General features: G+C 37.9%; 2 protein-coding genes and 1 long non-coding RNA gene across 3 annotated transcripts in view; 2 read left to right on the forward strand and 1 right to left on the reverse strand.

Moving 5' to 3' along the window:
* Positions 1-20776, forward strand: part of LOC137040007 (SLAM family member 9-like) — a 228083-nt gene that overhangs the window by 58517 nt on the left and 148790 nt on the right. The gene's annotated exons all lie outside the window — the stretch shown is intronic.
* LOC137040704 (CD48 antigen-like) lies at positions 334-10589 on the forward strand. The gene is made up of 5 exons (XM_067416476.1): positions 334-375; positions 632-1064; positions 1454-2844; positions 3988-4055; positions 9665-10589. The coding sequence occupies exons 1-3, from the start codon at positions 334-336 to the stop codon at positions 1942-1944; spliced, it is 966 nt and encodes a 321-aa protein (XP_067272577.1). The 3' UTR covers positions 1945-2844; positions 3988-4055; positions 9665-10589.
* On the reverse strand, positions 5571-8587 carry LOC137039403 (uncharacterized). The gene is made up of 4 exons (XR_010897635.1): positions 8364-8587; positions 8005-8093; positions 7688-7734; positions 5571-5651 (listed from the first exon to the last, which is right to left on the reverse strand). It is a non-coding gene; the product is annotated as an uncharacterized lncRNA (long non-coding RNA).

Genomic DNA, 20776 nt, shown 5'->3' on the forward strand with positions numbered 1-20776 from the left:
GCACAGAGAGAGAGAGAGAGAGAGAGAGAGAGAGAGAGAGAGAGAGAGAGAGAGAGAGAGAGAGAGAGAGAGAGATTGCTACAAAATGCATGAATGACTGAAATAATAAACTAGCATAACAACTGCCTGTGGTATAGCATGTTTTCCGCCACTACAGTGATTCTTAATAAATGCTGCTGTAGTGTAACGTCAGGGAAGGGTGGTCGAGTCCTGTTGGGGGAGGGTCCACACACACACACACACACTAGATTAATGTCACACTTCTGTCAAGTCAAAACAGATTGCTTTCAGATATTTTCACTAGAATGTTACAGTGCTCTGGGAAAATGGTTCATGTTGGCGTTTTGTTCAGCTTGTGTTTGTGGCATCTTGATGGTAAGTTACAAATGTTTAATGCGTTTCATGCTTTTGGTTTATTCAAAGTAATAAATTGGATTTATGATCTTTTGGATTTATGTCGTCATTATAGATCACATGAGGGACAGATTCAGTCAGCCTATTCATAATCTCATCAAATCCATAAAAATACTCAAAAAATATCCCATTAAAATATTTGGAAGAAAATATAGTTTTACTGTCTCAATGTATAACTGTTCTAAATGATTTGGTTTTAGATGTTTTTTGTGTTTAGCAAAATCATCGAGCAAACATTTTGGAGCCATCAGAATCTCTTATCGCAAACTGCAAAGCCCATGAGTTTTACGGTAAAATTGTAGACCTTTTAATCTGTTCTTCAGGTGTGTTTGCTGATCCAGACGGACTGAAGTCAGTGTCAGTGATGGAGGGAGATTCAGTCACTCTAAACTCTGATCTCACTGATATAGATGATGAAGATCTGATTCTGTGGAGGTTTGGAGCTAATAAAACTTTAATAGCTGAGATCAATGTACTGGACGACAGAATCACTGTATATGATGATGTTCCTGACGGGAGATTCAGAGACAGACTGAAGCTGGATCATCAAACTGGATCTCTGACCATCACAAACATCTCAACTGAACACGCTGGAGATTATCAACTAAAGACAAACAGTCAGAGCAAGAGTTTCAGTCTCACTGTCTATGGTGAGTTTAATATTTGGTTTTCTCATTGAAGTAGACATATCCTAAATATAAGTTTTTTATTATTATTTTAAAACAATATAAGATACATAATTGAAATTAATTTAATTTTAATTTAATTTTAATACATAATTTAAAAGGATTCATTAAAAGAAAAAAAAATCAAGTCTTCAATTGAAAATTTTCTTGTGACTGATCACATCTAAATTTGTCAGTTGGCCAAATTGAAATTTTGTAAATTGATGTAAACTTAATTCACAGAAATTCAATTTGGCCAACTAAAAAAATTTGATGTGATCAGTCACAAGTAAATGTTCAATTAAAGGCCTGAATTTCTTTTACAGTGTACTAAGCAGATAGTATGATTTATTCAGTATTCTCATGTTTCTCAGCTCGTCTGCCTGTTCCTGTCATCATCAATAACTCTTCAAACTGTTCTTCATCTTCTTCATCATCATCCTCCTCATGTTCACTGGTGTGTTCGGTGTTGAATGTGAGTCATGTGACTCTCTCCTGGTTCAAAGGAAACAGTTTATTGTCCAGCATCAGTGTGTCTGATCTCAGCATCAGTCTCTCTCTACCTCTGGAGGTGGAATATCAGGATAAAAACACCTACAGCTGTGTGCTGAACAATCCCATCAGCAACCAGACCAGACATCCCAACATCACTCAACTCTGCCACACATGTGCAGGTATACAGCGGTTATTATTATATTATTGTTCATCGACTGTTGATTATAAAGACTGGAGCTGGCTTCGACGATTGGTGATAAAACAAATGTTCAGCATTGTGTTGCTTAAAAACCACATTGTGGTTTCATTCAACATAAAGGTCTCTGTTATAGACTATTGTTATGTCCAGCTCAGATTCGAGTCTTGGTGACTTGATAGAATAAAGACTTAAAAAATATTTGGTTTTGTGCTAGTCTGATGAGATCCTTTAGCATCTGTCCTGTGGTCAGTGCAGTCGTATCATTGGAGGTCTTTCTCTATAGCTCTTACCCTCAATCTACCCAATCATGAGGTCCTTTTGCAGTGACCTTTTCCTTCAAACCGTGCAACCAACATATACAAACAAAAACCAGTTTCATAACTTGTGCTTTAAATGGTATTACCAGTTTGAATTCCTCTATGATTGACTTGTTGATCTGTTCATGGCACACCCATGATTCTCCAGCACCATATTCTGAAGGAGTCAATGCTTCTTCAGTCTTGGTTCCTCCAGCTTTTGAAAAAGGATATGAGGGTCTAAACGAGTCTCATCTTCGTCAGCAATCTGACGTCTTTGCTTTGGAATATTTTGTCTAAAGACCACCAGAGACCCACCGCCAAATGATGTAATATTTTGTGAGTTCTAGTCAAATCATAATGGCACTTAAAAGGTTCATACTCGAAATAATCTCAAGTTCTTCTCCATTGAGCTCATGATCTTGGTCTTCCTTATGTTTAATTAGTCCCATCATTCGACTCTCTTCTCTTGAATTTCCACAGCAGATGTCCTATATCTTCCCTGTTTTCAGTGTTGTGTCGTCTGTCGTCAGCATTGATTTTTTACTGTAACCCATGGAATAAACTAGAAACATTGAAATTGATTTAAATGTTAAGCAGCAGAACTGTGATGTCCGCTTATCACTAGATCACACTAATAACCGTCTCTCTCTTCCAGACTCAGTCTCTCTGATAGTGCTGATCTCTGCTGCCACCGCTGGATCTCTGCTGATTGTTGCTGCAGTCATCGTGATCTTCTGCATCTGCAAGAAATGTAGAAAAAACGATCAAGAAGGCAAGTGTTAAATCATAAATATCTGTTGAATGTGTTACAGTAATGTTATAATACAGTACAATACAGTAATACGTGTTATAACAAATAATAATGTACTTCAATAGTTATAGGGACATGATACATTGTTTTGCGATACTCCAAGACATATAGTAAAAGATGTACTGTTGATTTAAAATGCTAAATGTGGAATTTCATTTGGGGTGGAAATTAATATCCTTGGACTTTGCTGGTAACCCAATGCAAAGGACAATGGTGACACCAGAATAAAAATATGCGTGATTCTGAAGCTGAAAATACAGAGCTATTTTAGATGAATATGCTTGCACTCTGTCACTGACTATATATTCAAAATAATGTTGGTCACATTTTATTGGTTCATCCACATCAAACTCCATCATGTTGGAACAAGGGGCCATCCCCAAACTGTCGGGTGCATGAAATTGTCAAAAATGTCTTGGTATGGTGAAGCATTAAGGGGACCAAGCCCAAAGTCTGTAAAACAACCCTGCACCATAACCACCCCACCACCAAACTTTACACCTAGCACAATGCAGTCAGGCATGTCCCGTTCTCCTGGCAACCGTCAAACCCAGACTCGTCCACGTGATTGCCAGACAGAGAAGCGTGATTGGTCACTCCAGAGAACACGTCTCCTCTGCTCTAGAGTCCTGTGGTGGCTCGCTTTACTCCACTACAAAGATTGGAGGTCTGTAGCATGCGATGACCCCAGTCTGTAATTTTATGTACCACTTAGTGGCTGAGTGGCTGTTGCTCCCATTTGCTTCCACTTGGTTATAATACCACTAACATTTGACCGTGTAATATATTTAGTAGTGCCGGAATTCAAGAATAGGCTTATTTCATAGGTCCTATCACTGTACCACGCTTGAGTTCACTGAGCTCCTGAGAGCGACCCATTCTTTCACTAATGTTTGTAGAAGCGTCTGCATGCCTACTGCTTGATTTATACACCGTGGCCATGGAAGTGATTAAACACCTGAATACAATGATTTGGAGGATTATCGCAATACTTTTGACAATTTAGTTTATTTAATGTAAAGAAGCAGGCCTAGTTAATAACATTGAGTTTTGTTGTTTTAATAAATCTATTTATTATTTTACATCTTATTATCATTGAAACAGTTAAGATGGGTGAAGAAGAAATCACTTATGTTGAGCCAACGTTCTACAAAAGAAAAGCCCAGAAATCGGTAAGATGATAATTTATTACTAAATCATGTTGTGTGTCTGTGTATCATCAACAGTCAGTGCGCTTGTGTGTGATAGATCATTATACAGACAAACAGCACCATATTAGATCAGCATTCAATGTGAGAAACATGTCAATACCCACAACACTCAATTTACCATGTTAGTAAAGAGTCAAGAAATAATATTTCCAGTATTCAAAATGAGCCACTGATGAAGTATTTCACAGTCCAAATCTTCAGTTGTTTACATACTGTATGTGCTTGTGCAATTTTTACAATGCTTTGGGAAATCTGTCATTTGAACTGGAATATATTATATATATATATTATTTTTTAATTTTTTTATTTTTTTGCAAGCATTAAAGGGGGGGTGAAACACTCAAGTTTCAGTCAATCTTGAGTACCTATAGAGTAGTATTGCAGAAGAAATATGGGCTGTACCGAGTCTTTCCGGAAAAAAACAGAGCGGCTGGAGGCGTATCGAGTGGACGGAGCTAAAGAATGACGAGCTCACCTAAAGCGGTGACGTCCTCAAGCATGGAGAAACCCATGGCTATCGATTCTCAGCTAATAGATATGATCCAGAATCAGATCCGGAGGCTGAAATAAATTGAACAGGAGAAACAGCAGCAGCAGGACGTCCGTCTCTGTGGTATGGACTGTATTTAGTGGCCTGTCAACATTTTTGTGTCTTTACTTGCAGTTTATGAGGACATGATTCGGTTTATGGACTATTGTATGCGACTAAACCTTAGCAGTAGCAAGCAAAACGGTTTTGCACGTCAGACTAGTGTAACGTTACACTGTAAAACCCAACAAGTTACGGTAACTCAAACCATTTGAGGAAACCGATTGCTTCAAACCAATTAAGTTTTAAAACCATTAAGTATGAGTACTGAAAACTCATATACATTGAGTTAAATTAACTCATATTTTAGTGTTGTTTAAGTGTTAAAACTTATATTTTAGTGTTGTGTTGATCAATTATTAAGAGTAAACTGAACTTAAAGATTTTAAGTTAATTTTATTAATTCAGTTTGAATTCAGGTAACAAATCTAACTAAGTCTTAACAACTACATGGTTACTTAAATGGTTTTAGGAAACAGATTGCGGCAAATGGTTTAAGTTCATCAAACTCAAAGTGATTAAGTTACATAAGACTAAGCACAAGCTAACATTGGTACAAAATGAAGACAGAACAGGAGGGTATTTTTAAGTAATTTATTGAAATATAACATTTACATCATAAATACAGTATGCCATATGTTCACAAATATAACTAGACAAAAAATTAGACTTTTTCACCAAATAAAACAGCACAAACATGTTTAAAAAAGTCATAACATTTAAATAACAAAACATATAAAATAAAAAAAATTATGTAAAAAGGTACGTTTCCTCAAAAAGCAAAAGCACTGTATAATCTTTAATGTACTCTAAGTGTATTTTGCACTGACCGAAGACTTGGCAGACATCACCACCTCATCTTTAAAGACAATCAAAGCATCCAGTGGGTTTAAAGGTAACGTTCCCTCTTCCTCCTCGACAGTAAAGATGGTGACTGTTGGCTTCTGCACCTGGTCAAGCTCCTTTTTCTATATGCATTGGAAAAAAAGTTTGTATGTCACCACATATAAAAATAACCCTTGTCAGGGCAGACACCATATTTCAATTTTCATAAATAAAAAAAACGTTGTTATAAGGAACGGATTATTGTTGATTTAATTGGGCGTGTGCTTATTTAAAACCCTGTAGTTCAATTTTGTAAAGATTTTAAGTTGTTTGTCAGCAAGGTTTAATTGGGGGAAAAACATTTTCAGGGGTGTATCAGCCGAATGTTCTAGACCTTGAATTGAATGACGAATTGAATTGAATTCAAGAGATAATGCACACATTGCAAAACATTTGTTTTTCATGTCAGTATGTCATAAATAGAAAGAGGCAACAGTTTACTGTCAAAGATTTGTCGCTCACATCACGCCGCATCCAGTGTAGACAACATAACGGACTATAAGGGGCTCTTTTGTCCTGTCGCGCTGCTCACATCCGGTGTAGACAAGGTGAAACAAGACAGATTTGATTAACAAATTTTAAATGGATAATGGCAAGACATCCTTGGTGTAAATTACGTTCTTCTTTCAGATTAATATAATCAGAGCGGTATTAATAAATGTCCTGGTTAATCCAAGCATTATAATGGCAGTAAATGGCTGTCCAAAATTTGAAGCCAAAAAAGTGCATCTATTCATTATAAAAGTAATCCACATGACTCTGGAGGGTTAATAAAGTACTTCCGAAGTGAATCGATGGGTTTATATAAGAAAAATATCCATATTTAACTCGTTATAAAATAAGAAAATAACTAGTTTCCGGCGCAACGATGACGTCGGATATAGCGTAAAAAAGCATAACAGCCACGGCGTTGACGGCGGACGCAGCGTAAAAAACATAAATGATGTGACGATGATGTCGGGCGTTTCACAAGCGTTTTGAATCACGAGAGGATATTTTTCTTACACAAACCCATCGATTTAATTCAGAAGGCCTTTATTATTCCCCCGGAGCCGTGTGGAGCACTTTTAAAATGGATGGATGCACTTTTTTGGGCTACAAATTTTGGGCTGCCATTCACTGCCATTATAAAGCTTGGACGAGCCAGGACACGTATTAATATAACTCTGATTGTATTCGTCTGAAAGAAGAATGTCATTTACACCAAGGAGGACTTGAGGGGGGGAGTATATCAGGGTGAACGATTCCTTTAAGCTTGAGCTGAGATTGGTTTATTATGTGTCAAATAAGCTTTTGCTGTGCTCAATGTATATGCTAATGAAAGCCTAAATTAAACGTTTTGAAGACTAGATTTTCAATGGACAGATTAATAAAATTCTTATGTGTTTGGAACAATACGAGGGTTGGTAATTTATGAATCATGACTGAATTTGTATTGGCAAGTGGACTATACATTTAAGACAACTTGAATGATCAACTATCAGTCACTGTACCCACACCATGCATTTATGCTGTGAGCAGCTGAAAGGTTAACATGTTGCTAAATAAATGTAATGTAGTTTTGACATGTGTCCTACCTTGTGTCTTGAAAACATCTCCTGACTCTTCCTTTTAAATAGTAACAGACCTGCCAGGATCGTAGTTTTTTTTTATGATTCATGACAAGACTTCTTTCAACCACTGCAAATCTAGCATTGCCAATTACCTTACACCTTTACAAACCCAAGGCAACTTCAGGATAACTGCCAGTGAAAATATAACACACGAAATGTTTCTGTTTATATTGGGAAAGCCGACTATAACAACAACTTTCAAGACTTGACCAGTATTCTCCTGAAGCAATACAACATGACTTTGAATGATAGACAGACTGGACTTTGGACTTTAAGCCTTTTAAAAAAATCATATTGCTTCAGAAGACTTACAAGTTGTGCTAAAATACATTTATGGCCATAATTACGTTTGCAAAAATAGCAATTCATTCAAAAATTAAAATTGAAGAACAAACTTATATTTGTATGAACATTATGTAACTGTTCATAACGTTATCATTTGCATTTTGCACAGTAACGTTACAAAATTCCATTGATTTGTTCAATGTTAATTCTAACTTACTTACTCATAGAATTGTAGCCACGTTGCTGCCATTGCACCTTCGTCTTTGCTCTGAAAAGATTTAAAAGCATGGCAACAATGTGTTAGTGTGAGTTTCAAATGAGAAAACGTCATGAGAAACAAATAACAGTTTAAAATTTTATCTAACGTTAGCAAAACAGGATCTAAAATGCTCCTCAAGTCACTTTGTTCACCCCGGAGCTTCAGCTGCTTTAGTCAAATTAACTAGCATCACATATGATAGAGGAAACTCGAATTCGATTAACAATACATTTAAAACGGTTGTAATATAAGGAATGCGTGAGTTTGCATTAACGTTACCTTTTGCTTTAACATAGTTACCGTCACTGTGGCACGAGAGACGTGGAAAGATGGCCAGCTGTCTCTAAAGCCAGCGTTTATCTGTCCGACTGTGAGAAAGCACAAACATATATTTTTTAATTCCCCGCTGACAAACTGCAGTGTAAAACAGCATAATTAACTCCAAACGTGTACATTACCGTTGATAACACTGGTGCAATAGCGCATTTGCTCCTAATGTTAGATTGTTTGCTGGCTAACTTTACACACAACATTACTGAGCTGGTTAATCTTCGGATAAACATAAAAGAGGTACGAAAATAACACTGAAAACGTTCAAACATGAGCGAAATATGAATAAATAAGTTTGAAACGCTTACCTTTTGTTTTTCTTGACTGTAGCGCGAGCCGTCCTGCTGTGACTGGACTGAAGGAGGGAAAATGGTGCGGTTTTTGTTACCTCGGAAACTCACTGGGATGATACTTTGACATGACTAAATGTAATGACTTTAAAAGAGCTTAATGTAAGACTGTAGGCTTAATATGAGGTAGATTAATGTATATACTATTGTTTATTTATTTATTTTATCAGCTTTTAGTTATTTAATTGGCCATAGATGTAAAATACTAGATTAAATAAATATCTGTAACTTAAACCATTAGATTTAAAAAGTTTTAGTAACTTATTTAGATTGAGGTTTGCTTACAATAATACATTTTTGAGTTAACATCACACATATTTGTTAAGTTGAATTAACTTTTTTGGTAACATTAAGTAAAATGAACTTATTTCATTTAGTGAATTTCACTGTTAGGTTTTACAGTGTATACATAGAACGTCATTCAGTGCATTTGAATGACAAAGCACGCGATCGTGTCGTTTACTGATGTTTACTCACGCGACGATAGCCAACAGCACAGACATTTGAAGCAGATTTACTCACCGGCTGCTTCCAAAGCAGGACCGAACCTTTATCGCTGGGACCGCTCCGTCAAAAACACACTTCTTTGGTATGATTTGGTGAAGTCCTGTGACAGCAGTGACCGTGGAGATCCACTTTGGGACGCGACTGAAGCGATGTTGTGAAGCTTCCCGTCATTTCTGCGTTCAAATCGGTTCAAATGCAGCGCTGCCTTCCCGGAATGCTGTGCTGAAGCGTTGAAGTCACTCGACGTCACCCATAGGAATAAAGTGGAGCGCGGCGCGGACTATAACCGACAGAAGTGTTCACGGACGACTGGATCTGCACCTGAGAGTGTTTATGGGCGTGCATTTCCTCTCTCGCTCTAGTGACGTGCGCGCGCACCCTACCGGGAGAAGAGCCCGTACGGCCCATACAAGGACCTTCCGCTCTATTAACGTCAAGCCGACCCATACTCGAAAAAAACTCTCTGAAACTTGTGAGAAACCGGAAGGAGTATTTTTAACACAGAAATACTCCATCAAACGTCCAACATTAGTTTTTGAAACTTTGTCTATGTTTAGGATGGGAATCCATATGCATGAAACAGCATTTCACCCCCCCTTTAAAGAAACAAACCGAAGGAAACAATGCAAGTCTCTCACCCGCAGGCCTACGGAAGTTTTGTTATACGCTCGAGGCTGGTTTTATATCTGTGTATAGTAACATGACGTCAAGGACATCCATGCATTTATTATTATATATTGTGTTTTCGCCAGGATGAGAAAGCGGAGGATCATGTGGAGTATGCTCCCATCGCCATGAGAAGATGATCAAACTTCGGTCTGATCCCATTCACAGGAACCTCAGAGTCTGCAGTTTCCTCTGACTGTGGATTGAGTTCTGGGATTGATAAAGCGTGACATTCAGTGATGGACTACAGCATTTCTCTCTTAAAGTTTGTGCAAGGAACATTCAAATGATTTTTAACAAATGATGTTCATGTTTAGACCTAGCACTTTTCATGTTCGGCTACGTTCACCCAAAAATGAATATTACCCCATGATTTACTCACCCTCATTTTTTAAAATGGGAAATTCTCTGGATTGACAAATCCTTGGAAACTTTCGGGATAATGTAAGTAACAAACTGTAATGGTGTGAAACTGTTATAACTGATAGATAAGTTGCGTGTCAATCAGGTGCAGAGAGTGTGAGCAACGGACAAGGGCTGATCCATTATTTCGTTAAGGTGAGGGAGGGGGTTGGCATCATTAAATTGACACAGTATGGGAATTGTAGATGTTTTACACAGCATTATTCCAGGTGCCTATCGAACATAATGATTTCAGTACTGCCCGGTATTACATGTGCTTGATTAAAAAAAATCATGTTCTTTCGGTTTGCCAGTTTGGTGTAAACCCTCTCTTTTCGATTAATGGTATATTCTCCGCGGGCAAAACTCTTTGGTTTGCGGGAAGCACTCGTCTGAAGAGAGGTAAAGTTATTAGCTATGTGTCTTGATTAATGGACATCTTAACGAGCTCCTAGTGCATATTAAATAGGATGAGATCAGAATTAAATACGCCAGTAATATTGTTATGGAACGTATGTGTTAAATTAAGGGTTATTCATGTTAAACGCATTGTATATAGCCTACTGTATCGCTTTAAATGCCATATTGCCATTATACACTTCACGTGTCTGTTTATGTCCTTTTATTGTCATTAGTATGAACTGATCTGAGCCTAAGCTAATTCAATTCCGTTTTGATAATACAAGTTATTAATTTGTTGTTTGCACAGAGTGAAATTCGCGTCAGTAGGGAACGGTGCATTATGGGTAATGTAGTTCATGACTTAAAACATGTTAAATGAGTTCAGAAGAGATTGAACCTGTGAATTGTGGTTTTGTAATTGCCTGCATATTACGAGAACGGGACAATATATTAATTAAAGGATGCATATGCAGATTGTGAAATGAGAACAGAAGACTTCTGTAACAGTGTCCCATTTCATGTTTGCATGTATGAGTTATTTGCATGTATAGTTATACTATTGTTTTATTATTGTTTCTTACATTTTCAAAATGTATAAATCTTAGATATAACATGCCTTTGATGACGTTATACATTTTATCAAGTGTACAGTTACAGAAATGAAAATATCTTGTGAAATTAGTTTGCAGGAAGCACAGATGGTGAAACTAGAACAAAGACGACTTTTGTAACAGTGTCCTTGTCCATATTTTCAGGTATCAGTTACTGGTTTCATTTTGTTTTATTATGGGTTCATTAATTAAAAACATCATTAATTTCCGAGAGCACTCTTGTAACACTGTCCAAGGTCATGTTTGCAGTAAACACCCGATAAGCATTGCTGGTGTTTGTCTCTATTTGGGTCTGATCCTGGTGCGAGGGGAAAAACATTACAGAGCAGCATTAAATATATCACACTGTGCAAGTGGATTTTGAATATTTTATTAATATATATGGTCAGCTCAGCTTCCTCTGAGCTAGTTTTGATGTTGGTGGACATACAGGCTTGTTTGTGGTTGATGTTTGACACAGACACACTACTGACGTGTCATTCCTGTGTGGTTAAAGGGCCTTTTTTCCATTCCTGCTCACATGCAGACTCAAAGGCTATATGTTGCTTTATGTTATGTACTCCTTTAAAGATCATATGTGTCTGTTAATATTTGACAGTCTTTTTAAAAATGCATATGTATGATTTACTGTTGTAATATTTATAATATTTAAGGTATGCACATTACTTTTTCTTTAGTTTCAGTTTGGGGGGTAACTAATTAGCAACACTGCTAACAAATGAATGTTTCTACATTACAGTTAAGTGCAAGAAATATGCTCATATTTAAAAAAAAAAGAGTGAAAATTAAATAACTTTAATACTTCCATTTTTCTCATTTCCATTACAGGATCACGATACCCTTTCTAGCCTAGACCCTTACCTTTCATCAAATAAAACATAACATCACACACCATTAACTACAGCGCCATCTTGTGTCCAAAATAAGACTCTTGAACAATATTATGCTGCATCTTACCAGTACCGGGTTGGATCCCTTTTGCCTTCAGAACTGCTTTAATTCCTCATGGCAGAGATTTCAGTCCGTAATGTCATGAGAGTTTCTGCAGATCTGTCGGCTGCACATCCATGATGCGAATCTCCTGTTCACTCACATCCCAAAGCTGGACTGAGATCTGGTGACGGAGAGTTTACTGAACTCAGTGTAATGTTCAAGATACCAGTTTGAGATGATCTGAGCTTTTAAATGAAGCTCAGTTGGAATTTGGGACTAAGGGGACCAAAGTGTGCCAAGAAAATGTCCTTCACACAGTAGCAAATTAGTTCAAAGAGGAAAAATTAATAATGAATCAGAACTTAAGCACCACCTAGTGCATTTTTTAAAGAACAGCCGCTACAAGCAGCTTCTAAGTTCATATATCCAGAGCACATCATATGTGTGGATTCATACAAACAAATCATGAACTCAGCATACTTTCACAGCCCTGATGAATATCACCCCTTCAAATGGGTGGGAAAACAATTAACTTATTGCAATCTTCCACTACTTTAGGACTTGAGTGATACTATTTTATGATTTTATTCAACGTATGCCTTTTACAACCCGATTCCAAAAAAGTTGGGACACTGTACAAATTGTGAATGAAAAAGGAATGCAATCATTTACAAATTACTCGACTCCTGACACAACTTGTCGATGCCCCCACTCATACCAGAGGCCACACTCTCGATCTAGTCATTACAAATTCTGTTTATCTCAGTAATCTTCAGGGACGGTCAGAAATCTTGGAGTAATCTTTGATGACCAGCTGTCCTTCAAAGACCAGATCTCAAAGACAGCTCGGTCATGCAGGTTTGAGCTGCACAACATCAGGAAGATCAGACCGTTCCTTACGGAGCATGCAACACAGCTTCTTGTCCAAGCCCTGGTCATTTCTAGACTTGACTATTGCAATGCGCTTCTGGCTGGACTTCCATCTTGTGCAATCAAACCGCTGCAAATGATCCAGAACACTGCGGCACGTCTTGTATTCAATGAGCCCAAAATGGCTCATGACACACCTCTATTCATCTCTCTGCATTGGCTACCACTCGCTGCCCGCATCAAATTCAAAGCCCTGACTCTTGCTCATGGATCTTCCACAAGCTCAGCACCACATACTTCGACTCACTCCTACGAGTCTACACCCCCACCAGAAGCCTTCGCTCAGCTAACGAGTCTACATCCCCACCAGAAGCCTTTGCTCAGCTAATGAGCGAAGGCTTGAGGTACCATCACAGAGAGGCATGAAATCCCTCTCCAGGACTTTTTCTTTCATTGTTCCTGGTTGGTGGAACGATCTTCCGTCCTCCATACGCACGACAGAATCACCCGCTTCATTCAAAAGACAGGTAAAAACGCATCTCTTCCATGAGCACTTAATCTTACATAAAAAAAAAACTAAATAAAAAAAATACTCTTTCCTCCTCTATTTCTCATTTCTTCTTCCCTTTTCTGTTTTTTGCTACTCTGAGTAGTATACAAATCGTGGTATTTAGGGCACTTTTTGTGTTTCGTTGCCTCTTCTTGACGGATCGCTTCCTGTTCTCCTGAGTTGTAAGTCGCTTTGGATAAAAGCGTCTGCTAAATGCATGAATGTAAATGTAATTTCTGGTGTATGATCTGGGAGTTTCTGATCATAAGGCCATCTCCATGAAGATGTCTTCACTGTCCAGCCTCATCAAGCCCAAACGCCAAATCTGCTTCAGAAATCTAAAAAAACATTAACCTAGAGACTATATGGCATCCGATATCCAGCATCTCCTTTCTGTAAACCATCTACCACCCATGGACTCAGTGGACTATTATAATAACACCCTCAGAAGCATTCTGGATCTTCATGCCCCGGTCTTCCTGGATCTTCAAGACCTGTCATTTTCCAACATGACAATGCCAGACCAAATACTGCATCAATTACAACATCATGGCTGCGTAGAAGAAGGACCCGAGTACTGAAATAGCCAGCCAGCAGTCCAGATCTTTCACCAATAGAAAACATTTGGTGCATCATAAAGAGGAAGATGCGACAAAGAAGACCTAAGACAGTTGAGCAACTAGAAGCCTGTATTAGATGAGAATGGGACAACATTCCTGTTCCTAACCTGAGCAACGCGTCTCTTCAGTCTCCAGACTGTTATAAAAAGAATAGGGCTAAACATGGCCTTGTCCCAACTTTTTTGAGATGTGTTGATGCCATGAAATTTGAAATCAACTTATGTTTCCCTTAAAATTATACATTTTCTAATTTTAAACATTTGATATGTCATCTAACAAGCCCGGTAAGCTTATCCCCCTGGATACTCCTTTGGCCATTAAGTTCTTAAACTCTTTTGAGCCTATTACTATGTCTAGCTTAACAGATATAGTTTTTAGGCTCAAATCCTCATTGTGCCTACATGGTTTTTCAAACAAATATTTCATAAAATTGGGTCTTGGATCTTGACCATTATAAATAAGTGCCTTCTCTCAGGTGATGTTCCTGCCCTTTGTAAACATGCTATGGTGAAACCTATATTGAAAAAGCATAACCTGGACATTGCTGATCTACCAAATTTTAGACCCATTTCAAATTTATCTTTTATCTCAAAGATCCTTTTCGAAAACTGTATTATTGCAGTTACAGAGCTTTCTTGATGAGAACAGTATTCTCGAAAAATTTCAGTCTGGTTTCAGGAGGTTCCACGGTACTGAATCTGCTTTATTAAGAATTTTGAATGATATTTTGTTATCTCTTGATTCGGGGATTCTGTCATTTTAATTCTACTAGATCTGAGTGCAGCATTTGATACTGTCGACCATGGAATTTTACTATCACGTCTTGAAAAAATTGTGGGCATTCGAGGAAATGCTCTCAATTGGTTTAAGTCTTACCTTACAAAAAGGACCTTCTCAGTTGGCATTGGTGGCTCTGTTTCGTCTGTAGCTCCAATTACCTGTGGCGTTCCGCAAGGCTCCATTTTGGCTCCTACCTTATTCTCATTATATATGTTACCTCTCGGATCTATTTTCAGGAAGCATGGAGTGTCCTTTCATTTATATGCAGATGATACTCAAATCTATCTGCCTTTTAAACGTACTGACACAAAGGGTCTAGAAACCTTATTTGCATGTTTAAATGAAATAAAATCCTGGATGTCCGCAAATTTTTTACATTTGAATGCAAGTAAAACAGAGGCTATTGTGTTTAGACCCTCTTTAGATAATGTTAAAACCATTCAAAATTTGGCTTACCTACAGTGTGAGATCAAACCTACAGTCAGGAGTTTGGGTGTTACCTTGGACTCCTCCTTTAGGTTTGACAAACATATTAACACTGCGGTTAAATCGTGTTTTTTCCATCTAAAGTTGCTAACTAGAGCCAAGTCATTCTTAACTTCAACTGAGCTTGAAAGAGTTCTGCATGCCTTCGTTCTTTCCCGTCTTGACTATTGTAATTCACTATATGCAGGATTACCTGCGTTTTCTATTAGAAGGCTTCAAATGGTCCAAAACGCTGCTGCCAGATTTTTAACTGGGGTCCACAAACGTGAACACATTACGCCAATCTTACTGTCGCTAGACTGGTTGCCTGTGCATTACAGGGTAGATTTTAAAATATTGGTGTTTGTTTTTAAAGCCTTAAACGGTCTTGCCCCTTCCTATTTATCTGAACTCGTGACTGTGAACGCGCCCGGTAGGTGTCTACGGTCCTCCAGTACCGTATTTTGTCCCAGCCTCGCTCCCGTCTGAAGTCAAGAGGGGACCGTGCATTTGCTGTTATCGGTCCAAAGCTTTGGAATGGTCTTCCATTATCTTTGAGATCTTTAACAAGCATACATGATTTCAAACTTAAAGTAAAGCTACATCTTTTAGACCAGGCATATGCCTAAATTTTAAGCTGTATTTGTACTGTGTTGGGGTTTTCTTTGATATCTCTCTATGTATTTTATGTAAAGCACAGTGGTCAACGTTGGTTGAGTTTACTGGTGCTATATAAATAAATACAAATAAATAAATAAAAAGAATCTAAGTTGTATTCTGAATAAAAATAAAATTAAAAGTTGAAACTTCCACGTCCATTGCATTCTGTTTTTATTCACAATTTGTACAGTGTCCCAACTTTTTTGGAATCGAGTTTGTACTTAAATTTTTACCTCTTGAATCAACCATGATGATATAAAAGTTACCAAAATTTACCTCAGGTTATTAGTTATACAAAAGTTTTAGGCCAAACAACTCCCTCACTCTTTCCTTGTGGTCTTTGCATTTGACCAATCATATGATGTATTTCTGGTATTATGCCCCTGTATTAATTTACATTTACACATTTGGCAGATGCGTTTATCCAAAGTGACTTACAGTGCACTTATCACAGGGACAATCCCACTGGAGCAACACAGAGTAAAGGGTCTTGCTCAAGGGCACTGGTGGTGGCAACCGTCAGCGTATCGGTTCAGTGGTTTAGCACAGACCAACATGTCTCGTGTGTAGTCACTAGACATGGTGAATAGTAGTATGTTTTCAAGAAGCAAAGAATGCAAGATCATGCAGGCCCAAAAAATGGCACACAGTGACATACAGCCAATAACTCTTCCTCTATTTCAGTATGATGGATGGTGTATAACACCAGCTTCAGGTATAGTGGACTTTAAATAGTTCTTTCAGTCTGTAATACCTTGCATGAGACAGATCTGTTCAGAATGTCCTTTAGTCAAGGAAAGCAGCAGCAGCCAGCAGTACACGATGGCATCACAGGTGGATTACATGTGCACACAAGTTCTTCTTTGCTACTTTTAAGTCAAGATGAACAGCATTAGATTGCCCCCTACAGGTTAATCTACAACAGCTCCCTCTATAACATCTCCTTCCACCCAAGTTGACAATATTTCCTCCATGATAAATCACAATACTATGCACTATTATACAACCACCATAGCCCCCCCCCCCCCTCCAAAAAAAAATAATTAAATTAAATTAATAAAAAATGACCTCACCATCATGAAGGGGAAACCTACTTACACACTCAAAAACCCATCACAGTGCACAGATTTTTCTTCTTTTTTCCCCCTTTTCACAATCTTTCAACAACAGTTCACTTTTTTTCTCACTTCAGTTCATAATCTTTCAAATGACCAGGCAATTTCCTGGTTCTAGGTGACCGTCTCACAACAGGGCTAACGGATTTGTTCCTGTCAGTGGTCCTCTCAGAAGTTGGAGAGGGATCCAGCTGTTTCAAAGGGATTGGTTTCACCAGAAATGTCCTCAGCCCCCGGTTCCTCAGTCTCTTTAGCGACTATCAGATCAGAGTGATCAGGGAAATATCTACAGTCCATGTCCTCTGAAAGATTCACAAGCAATTTCTGCCAGCCATGAATTTGGTCCACTTGTCTTCGGACCGATCTCCCATCACCAAGCATCACTTTATAAGAAAGTGGTCAAGCCACAGTCTCTGTGTGCCCAGGAATCCATTTTGGATCTCCAACACCAAATCTCCGTTCATGGGCCTTTATTATCATGATGGACTTCTTGCTTTTGTTGTTGCTCCTGAATCTTTCTAGTTGACTCTTCTATTCAAAGATATCCCCTTTGGTCTCTTCAAATATGGAACTTGTTGCTAGGGAGCTTGACAATTGTTGCTAGGGTGTTGTTACAGAGTGTCCAAGAAGATAATTAAGATTGAATGGTTGAGTCAAACGAGCCCACGTCCATCTCTATGACACTGCTGCAAAGATATCCATCTGGGCCTTTATAATGGCAGTTTATAGGATCAGTTGCTAGGGTGCTCTTAATGGTTGCTAGGGCATGGCTTGATAGCTTCACGATGATCCTGAGAGACTGATTGGTTGCATGAGTTAAATAAGCTCACCTCCCACATCTCTATGACATTGTGATCCAGAGTTATTTTTAATAAAGTATTTTTATGCAAGTTCCCATAGTAGGAAAAACACACATGAGCACTTCCTGTTTCATGGGTCGCGTCTTCACCATAGTGTGTCTATAGGGCAGCTCTTGCGTCCCAGGGGTTAAACTTACACCTCATTGTGAGGTATGATTTTACAGAGCCTGACAGCCTCTTCAAATGTGGTAACCCATGTCTCTACAAAATCCTCGTTTATATCCTGTCAAAGTTCACCCCCATGTTTTGTCCACTGTGCAAACATTGTACGCCCGATCACTTATAGAAGTCAAAGCACATCTCTCTTAAAAAAGCTGTATGATTTGACACCATATTAATGGGTCAATGACAAACTCAAGAGAACAATAGTGATGCTTTGCTCCACAAGCATGACTGCAGTTTATAATCAACAGTGAATTAGAACTTAAATGGTACAACTTGTAAAATAATCAATACTGTCTGTCACTAAGAACAGATTAAGACTTGAAGTGAGAAAAAACAACACTTACAGGAACACACACATGTGGGTGAGTGTGTGGTGGTCAAATCCGGTAGGGGAGGATTCACACTCAGCACTATATTATCACAGTTTAACACTTGAGTTAGTTCACTGTGTGTGTTCACATATTTCAGTGTTATTTGAGATGGTTCATCTGTTTATTTTGTGCGGCGTGTGGCATATGGCTGGTAAGTTTATTTCTTTTAAGACATTACATTATGCTTTAGTTTTAACACAAAGTAATCAGCTTTTTCTGATCAACAAAGGTATTTGCATTCTCTGTTATTCCTAAATGAAAGATGCAGAAATAAAGCAGAAATGAATTTGATTCCACACTTTTAACAACATTTGAAAATATAATAAAAGTTCACAATGAAAGTGTTAAAAAACTACAAACATGGCAGATGTGCGAGTCCGGCGGTTAAGAGGTTTAGATAAAGGGGTTAAAGTGACTAATAATCAACATTTAACCCGATAAAAAATATTTGATTTAATATTTTCCTCATTATATTTCATCTGCAACACTGAACCTGTATAAAGATCTGTTTGGCCATTAACTTTATATTCATCGTTGTATTAATATGAGGAGAGTCTCATGAAAGACCCACGACTGCAGATCAATGAGCTGCTTCTTTTCTCTCTGATACTGAAGGAAATGAAATGAAGTGTGGAGGATGTTAACTGAAGATGATTGACAGGTCAGTTTACAGTGACAGGATGTGTAACTAAGTGACAGAGGCTGTCCGTTAAAGACTGTGATGTGATAGTACGTCCCAAAGCTTTACTCTTACTCATTCAGAAGTACTTTTTCTTCAAAAAAAGATTCTCTTCAAATAAACTATGATTAAATGATCCAGATTACCGTCCAGATTATGGATTATGGAATAACCGTCCTTTTGTGGTTAGATCATCCCCGACGCCAAGTACTTTCAAATGCTGCTTAAAGTCATACCTGTTCTTGCTCGCAGTTTAAACTTTTAATAGATGTTTTATTGCTTGTTGTTTTTATTTGGTTTGATTTTCATTTTTATTCATCATTGTTTTGTAATGTACAGCACTTTTGAGTTACTGCCTGAAAAGGGCTCTGTATGGAAGCCCGTTTCCGCCACTAAATAATAAAAAAATAATAATAATTGCGACTTTTTATCTCACAATTCTGACTTTTTTTCTCACAATTGCGAGTTATAAAGTCATTGATCTGCCGCGTCCCGACACATGAGTTGTGTCGTGAACACATTATAATAAGTATTTTAACTGTAGTTTTAGCTGATAATGATGGAATGATTGTCTTATTACCTGAGTGGCACCCAGCCAACATTTGTACGTGGGGCCCATATGGGTATGAAATGGGCTGAAAAATGGGCCCCATATAGGATTGTCCGCGGGTTCCATAATGGCCCCATGTCAACTGCCCACATAGATTTTATGTTGGATTGCACTCGCCTCTAGGTGGGACCCAAATGGGCAACATGCACAAGACCCATCTTGGTCCCAGCTTTAACCCTGACAACATTTGTATGGGGCCCATGTAGGTTTGAAATGGGCTGAAAAATGGGCTCAGTATGGGATTGTCCACGGGTTCCATAATGGCCCCATGTCAACTGCCCACATAGATTTCATATAGGATAGCTCTTGTGAACAGATGGGACCCAAGTGGGCAACATGTACAAGGTCATCTCTGTCCAGTTTTAAATTATTTGTGAGTACTACAAGGTTACTATATGGGCTGTCCACGGGTTCCATATTGGCCCTGGCAATTTACTCACATAGGTTTTATGCAGGATTTCACATTGTTTTAGGTGGGGCCCAACTAGAGGTCTAGTAATCTGGATTACATCTAAATGAGTAGCAATACCACACAAAAGAGCATTCATTTTAAAGCATTAGAGCACAGTTGGATTGTAATCTGTTATACCAGAATAAAGGGCTTTGAACAATTTTAAATAAGATAAGAGATGCCTTCCTTATTAAGTCATTTATAGGCAATAGAAGCTTGTTTCCATAACGGAATAAAAAATAAAAAGGTAATTACAACTTGTTGTCTCACAATTCACAATCACAAAAGAAAAATGTTGAATTGTGAGATTGTGAGAGAAAGTCCCAAATGCCTTTTATTTTTGTATTCCATAGCAAGACAATCTTCCATATTAGAATGAAAAATCTGAAAATAACAAATAGCAAATCTGAATAAGAAAACCACACATAAAATAGCAAACAATTACCATGGCAGAAAGTGTAGAGAACACAGTAAGAATTAAATAGTTTCAAATTCAATTTTTTATTGAACAAAATCATTAAATTTCTTCGTCACAAATAATACAAAAGCTACAAGTTGTACAAGCTTTTTAGAACAAGCAACGTTTAACACTTTTCGTACACCTAAATTTGTAGCATTCTTGACGCCCTCTGTCCTCCTCGGTCTCTTGCTCCC

The sequence above is a fragment of the Pseudorasbora parva genome, chromosome 14, assembly GCF_024679245.1.
Source record: "Pseudorasbora parva isolate DD20220531a chromosome 14, ASM2467924v1, whole genome shotgun sequence".
NCBI lineage: Eukaryota > Metazoa > Chordata > Actinopteri > Cypriniformes > Gobionidae > Pseudorasbora > Pseudorasbora parva.

What these genes read in the sequence shown, in the direction of transcription:
- LOC137040704 (XM_067416476.1), top strand. Translation starts at nt 334, where the DNA reads ATGTTGGCGTTTTGTTCAGCTTGTGTTTGTGGCATCTTGATG. An exon ending in GTGTTTGTGGCATCTTGATG is followed by an intron (nt 376 to 631) that starts GTAAGTTACAAA and finishes TTTTGTGTTTAG; the next exon opens with CAAAATCATCGAGCAAACAT. An exon ending in TTTCAGTCTCACTGTCTATG is followed by an intron (nt 1,065 to 1,453) that starts GTGAGTTTAATA and finishes CATGTTTCTCAG; the next exon opens with CTCGTCTGCCTGTTCCTGTC.